A 6,388-nucleotide genomic window follows, 5' to 3' on the forward strand; every position below is an offset into this window, starting at 1 on the left:
CTACGCTAATTCAATCACAAACACTGCTCCCACTGCACTGCATGTATGTTACGTATCGTGTTCGAGAGGGCGCACATGCTCTTAGGGGTGCAAAATACGCGCTAATACAAAGAAAACGTTCTTTTTTTTAGTAGCGGAGAAGTGTACATGGTTATGTGCGGTGGAAGCCACTATATTCATATTTTAAATATTTAATATTAATAATAAATTGTGCATCTTCATCTAACGCAAATATGATACAATACTTTAAGGTTATTAGTATTAGATATATAGTGCATTTAAATTTGATAAGCGCTACTAAATTAATTTTGTGTAGTACTACTACAAACGTCTGCAAGCAATAATATGAGACTTTAGAATAGTACTAAGCAAAATTATCTTAGAAAGTAAAAAAAATGCTACAAAGCTAAAACAAATCATATTATAACCAATAAGTACTAAAGGCTTCATTTAAGCCGAAATATAAGTCACCAAGGCCTACAATTTTTTCAAACAGCTCCCACGACGATATACTACGTGTGTGCGCGTTGGCGCCTTCTACCAATGCTAACTAACGCACGCACAGGCAGCGCCCTTTGCGTGAGGTGGCGCTCCAGCGTTAAAAATGGGGGCAAAATGAAATTTGAACGGTGCTTTTAAGTACGATGTGTTGACCACATACAGTGTGTACGCCACATATTGCAATTTTAGCGAATCGAGGCCGCCTTCGCTGCGCTCGGCAGCCAGTAGAACGCCCGCATTTGCGTTACATGAATTAACCCTAGCCGCGGACGGACGTACGGACGGACAGACAACACACTCCACTAGAGGGGTAAGACTAGCCGTTCGCCGCCGCTACGCGGCGGAGGTGGCAGGCTGTAGTCCCAGGGGAAATGGGCTCACGCCTTCGCTGCGCTTAAACATGTTTTATGTAAACGTTATGTATTAAATGCATTTGAAGTTGAACATTCCTACTCCGAACCAAAGATCTGTCTGTAGACAATATTCTGGGCGTAGACCCCATCCTCCTCCTCCAACTTTGGGTACTCGACCAGCGCCTTGAATCTTGATCTTGAAGTAACTCGCGACATCGCAACGTACAGCTGCCCGTGGGAGAAGCAAGGCGTAGCAAGATACAGCCCCAAGTACTGCACCGTTTGTCCTTGCGCCTTGTTAATCGTCATCGCAAAGGCCGGTTGGACAGGAAACTGCTTGCGTCTCAAATGAAACGGAAAGCTCCGAATGTCTCCGTCACTGATGAAAACAATGCGGGGAATCAACACATGTTGCCCTTGTCGCTCACCGGTCATGATTGTGGCGTGGATGACATGTGGCTTGAGGGCCACAATTCGAAGCCGTGTTCCGTTGCACAGCCCTAGATCTGGATTCAGGTTCCGCATCATCATGATAGGCATTCCTACCTTGAGGGTCAGCTTGTGGGGCGGCATTCCACTGATATTCATCGAGTGGAGTACCTCCTGCTCGAAGAAATTGCCATCACCGTCGTCTTGTACAGAATCGGAAGACATGTATTCCCGCGCCTGTCCAGTTAATCGATCGGTCACCGCTTCATTGATGCGGTGCACGATTGCGTTCGTGGTCGTGAGGATCGTTCGGTTAGCGAAATACTCGTCGGTAGCAACCTCGGGGTTATTAATCTCGCCATACATCTCGTCGATGATCCGATCCATGCCTCTTGGAATAACGCCCGGACGAATTTCCTGGTCCTCATCCTCAGGCACAGGTGGATTCTCAATCAGCATATCGCGCGGGATCTTCATGTAATCGTTTCCTAGGGAAGGGTTTACATCATGCCTTCCCTCCCCGACTTGCAGCAGAAACTCGGAGAACGCAGCCATTTCCTCAGCAGTGTCTGCAGTATCAGCTGTGCGCACTCGCATGTTTTCCGTAAGACGGAACGTCTGGAATTGGGGCCACAGCCTAGACGACTTGAAGCAAGCGTCAATTGTCTCGACGGGTGTTCCATTCTTAACGACCGGGAGAATCTGGCGGAAATCTCCCGAAAGTACAAACACTTTCCCCCCAAAAGGCTCGGTATCGTTGTCAAGTATGTCCCGCAGTGTTCGGTCTACTGCCTCGAATGCGTGGCGATGGGCCATAGGTGCTTCGTCCCAAATAATTAAACTTGCATGCTTAATCAACTCCTGAATATGGGAGTTCTTCCTGATACCGCACGTCGAGCTCTCGTTCAATTTCAAAGGGATCTTGAATGTAGAATGAGCTGTCCTACCACCCATGAGCAAGAGCGAGGCAATACCGCTAGACGCCACAGCGATGGCGATTTTCCCCGAGAGTCTGACTTTGGCCAGTATGTTTCGAAGCAGTGTAGATTTTCCAGTACCACCCGGGCCATCGACAAAAAAAAACTTCTTGCCTTCATCCGGGCATTCAACCGCTTCAATAATCTGGTCGTAAGCCACCCGCTGACTTTCGTTTAGCTGATCTTCTGTGCTTACAATTGCCTCCAAAGATGACGCGTCGTATCCAGTCAGCTCACGTCGTAGTAATCCCTTTTGGCGAAGCGCTTCACGAATCAATGTTGGGAACGACCCCAACTGAGGAAGCTCGTCGAAGTCAGCTACCGCATACCCACTCGCTTGAAGTAGTTCTTGAATGCTCATCAGCGTTTCAAATTCGATCAACGCCGACTTAAAGGGGTCCATCAAAGCCTGATGTTTGCGTGCGAAGTCCTGGGAAAGATCCGCGAAAAACCGATCCCATAGAACACCAACATTTGCTGGAGCTGAATACACCAGAATGATGACGAAGAGCTGGCGTAGCTGATACGGCATTTGGAACTCAGCTGCCTCCCTCAAACACGAAACCCACTCGTTATCATTCTCCAAGTAGCCAGCTTCCCGCGCCGCAATTTGGAATGTGGGGCAGACAATCCCGTTAACCGTTCTCAAGTCTTCAAACGATGTTGGACCTCTACGCTGACAGAGCAGTAGCCGAAGATAGAACCGCTCCATGTCTCGAGGAGACACATGAATCATGCGACCAACCGCAGCTTGATACTGTTTCCTGCGAACCCACCTTTTCGGTTGCCCTTTCTCCGGCGCTTTCCAGCAGAACTCTTTAGGGATGTCCTGATACAACATCGTTCTGGCAATATGATTCTGAGGTTCTTCACTCGCACACAACTCAAAGAATCTGGTCAGCATCGTGTGACTACCACGTTCCAAAACGGCCTCCGGGTTTTCCGTTTCGCGGAAGCAAACCGTCTGCCCTGACTCGAGATGAACCGTCAGCTGTGTCACCGCATGGGTTTTCCCCTGAATCGTGAAATCGAGCAGGCGCATGCAAGCTTCCACCGGAGAAATGTAACGGGCGCTCAAGAAACGTAGAATCTCATTTGGTTCTCGACGCGCACTCTGCTGCCCTCCTCGGACTTCTTCCACAGTGAGTATAGCCATGTCGGGTCCTTTGTACACATACTTGTACAGGTATTTAACCGCAGTAATATCCGTGCACACTTCCACATTGATGTGGCAGTTGTACTTCTGGGATAAGTACGGGTTGTACGGTACAACCCACTGGTTGATCGTAGCATTGTCGTATTCTCTGCCTTTGAACTTTAGAACACCTTCTTGCCGTCGACGTCGTCTGTACACTGGATATCCGTTGGCATTGGCTTGTGTAACTTCTGCTAAGGGCTTCGGATATCCTTTGGTGCACTTGCCGTCCTTCATACACGCGCAGAAAGGGTTTGCAGGCCCACATGGACCATGGAGCATGTATGCCATGACCGTCTCATACAGCTGAGGGTTTGTATCCTTATCTGGGATCTCAGCGCATACCATCTTGTCTACGATCTCGCGCGTTCGAGGTTTGTCTTCGTCAGCCAGAATAATCAATACGTGAGCGTGGGGGAGCCCTCGTTTTTGAAACTCGACAACGTAAATCCGCGCGCGCACTCGCCCCAGAACGCCTTGGTTTAAATCGTCAAGCGTCGCTTGCAGTTTCTGCTGCCACACGCGAGCCACGATGTCTGGTCGATCTTGAGCTGTCTGGATATCGGAAGGTATCGCTTCAAGAATCTCGTCCCACTTAGGGTTGCACGTTTCCGTCAAGAAGACGTCGGGCCGTCCATACTCCCGAACAATTGCCATCGAATCTTGATACGACTTGTACATGGACCGCGGGCTACCCAGGTGCGAAGCCGGTAGTATGATACGCTTGCCAACCTGATTAAGAAAGTGGGTAGGTCGTCCTCTGTTGCCTCCGTCCTGGTCCGGGTGCACCAATCTGTTCTGGACCCGGTCGTATTCCGACAGCAGCACTTCTCCTTCCGCCAGAGCCAAAGTATCTTCGTTGAGCAAAGCGTCTTGAACACCCCTGTATTGATCGGCGCGAAGTGTTTTCTGATTGTCGGCCACCCAGCGAAGCTGTTCTTGCTCACATTTTGCACGCTGATCTACACACCACTGTTGAAATAGACGCCCGCCTTGGTGGAGAGCGGACTGGTCATCCACTTTCTGATGAAGGCGGAACGCGACGTGTTCACGAAGCGACATCGCCTTCTTGTTTCGATACTCAGCACCATTCGCGAACTCGTCTGTGTAGGTCCAGCCCTTCTCTCCATATGGAAGGAGAAGCGGGTATTGGAGTGGATCGTAATCGGCGTGAGTCTCATACAAACGTAGCAGCCTTTGATCGCGTGTAAAGAGTAGTAGATCCCGAGGCTGAGCCAGGTTGCCATCCTCAATGAGAGTCGCAGCCACTTCAGACACAGTGGGGCGGTTATGCGTCCTCGGTCGCGAGGAGTTATCATGCAGACGGAAGACCAAATCTACTGGAGTCTCCGTGTTTTGTTGACGCACTTGCTGCCCAAAGTGGAGGAACCGTTGCGCTAATGGGTTGTGCTCTGCCATCATTTTCTCGATGTCTAGTAGTGCATCACGATCCAGATCCGCGAATATACCAAGACGTCGCTCCGCGCGGCGTTGCATGTCTGGATCCACAATGTAGATCTGCGCAAACTTGGGTGCTACTCGCGCGCCTGTCCGACGGTCTATGTGGGGGAGGAGAGATCCTAGGTAGTGCCCCATAGCCCCTTGAATGCGATATGTGTACACCCCGTGTGTACCCGCAACGCTCTCGTCTTGATGCACATTTTGAAACGATCGGTTTGAGCACGAAGCACCAATCGACGTAAACGCGAAGGCTTGATTGTAGGCACGAATTTGACGGCGGAACTCGGGATCTCCGTACAGCTGAAGAAGTTTTGGTGGCGCGGGGTGCAGTGGAGGCAGCTTTACCCTGCCTGCCAGACAGCATGATATCGTAGACTCGCCTGGCCACTTCCAAGCATTGCAGACCGGACAAACGGTTGTAGCCGGGAGCTTGTGTCGCCCGTTAACCACGTGGTCACCCGTTATCATGGACGCGTCGAAGTCTGCGAGGGAAATAAGAGCGTGGCCATGACGGACGCATTGGCGTCGAGTGCGCACCCGCTCGAGCTCTTGCTGGTGCTCTTCCGCTGTCTGTCGCGCTCGTCGATCCGTATGCTGCTGGCGATTTAGCTCACGTTCCACTTCACGATCCTGTGAAGGCAGCTCCGCACGTCTTTCTTCATGGTAAGCTCGGTCCTGCTCCCGTAGTTCCTGGAGCTGTTCCTCGCGTAGCCGAGCTCGACGGACACGCTGGCGCTCTGCACCCTTCTGTCGGGCGATATTACGTTGAGAGAGTGACATATTCGCTCGTCTCGTGCGAGCTCTTTGTGCGTCGCGTGTCCGGTCACGATCTGCCTGAGACAATGTCCTGTTAGCTCGTCTTTCGCGAGCTCGTTGCGCTGCCGACACCGGAACCGCTTCTTGAACTGTAGCTTGTGGTGTGACAGGGACCGTAAATAAAGCTACCCCAGTGGCTCCGTCTTGATACGCCGCCTCCATTTGAGCCGCGAACCGGCGCTGATATACCGCTGGATTGGATTCTTCCGTCTTCTCCTCCTGCTCTTCCAAAGCTATCGTTTGACCTTCCGTCACTTCCATCGTCTCCGAAACTTCTTGGTTCACACTGAGGGCTTGAAGCGCTTTGTTTAAGTCGCAGCGCTTCCTCCTGCGCTTGTTCAAACGTCGTTTCCGTGCTTCCTTCTCCTCTTGCGTAGGTGTCGCGTTAATGCGTTCGTTCTCGCGCAGGGCCTCCTCGAGCTCCTCGCGCGTCCTCTTTCGCTTACTCCGAACCATAGCTCTGCGAACACGAAAACGTGACGCGTTAGACAATGTCTAAGAACACCGCACGTAGCAGTAGGTTTTCATAGAGTAGTGTGTGGGGATATGCGTACTACCCGGGATTGCTTGCCCCCATCAAGGTTATCTCCGATCACTTATCCCACAGTCACGGGCCGTGAGGCCCGGAGCGGTTTTAGTTTTCAAATTGTGCAGTC

General features: G+C 51.1%; 1 protein-coding gene across 1 annotated transcript; it reads right to left on the reverse strand.

Annotated features, from left to right (window-relative positions):
• Nucleotides 1-950: 950 nt before the first annotated feature.
• On the reverse strand, nucleotides 951-6,188 carry PITG_22842 (helitron helicase-like protein; the record flags this gene model as incomplete). Its single annotated transcript, XM_002903984.1, has 1 exon — nucleotides 951-6,188. One exon carries the CDS (start codon nucleotides 6,186-6,188, stop codon nucleotides 951-953), a length of 5,238 nt encoding a protein of 1,745 aa, XP_002904030.1.
• Nucleotides 6,189-6,388: the final 200 nt, after the last annotated feature.

Source organism: Phytophthora infestans, genomic scaffold (assembly GCF_000142945.1).
Source record: "Phytophthora infestans T30-4 supercont1.12 genomic scaffold, whole genome shotgun sequence".
NCBI lineage: Eukaryota > Oomycota > Peronosporomycetes > Peronosporales > Peronosporaceae > Phytophthora > Phytophthora infestans.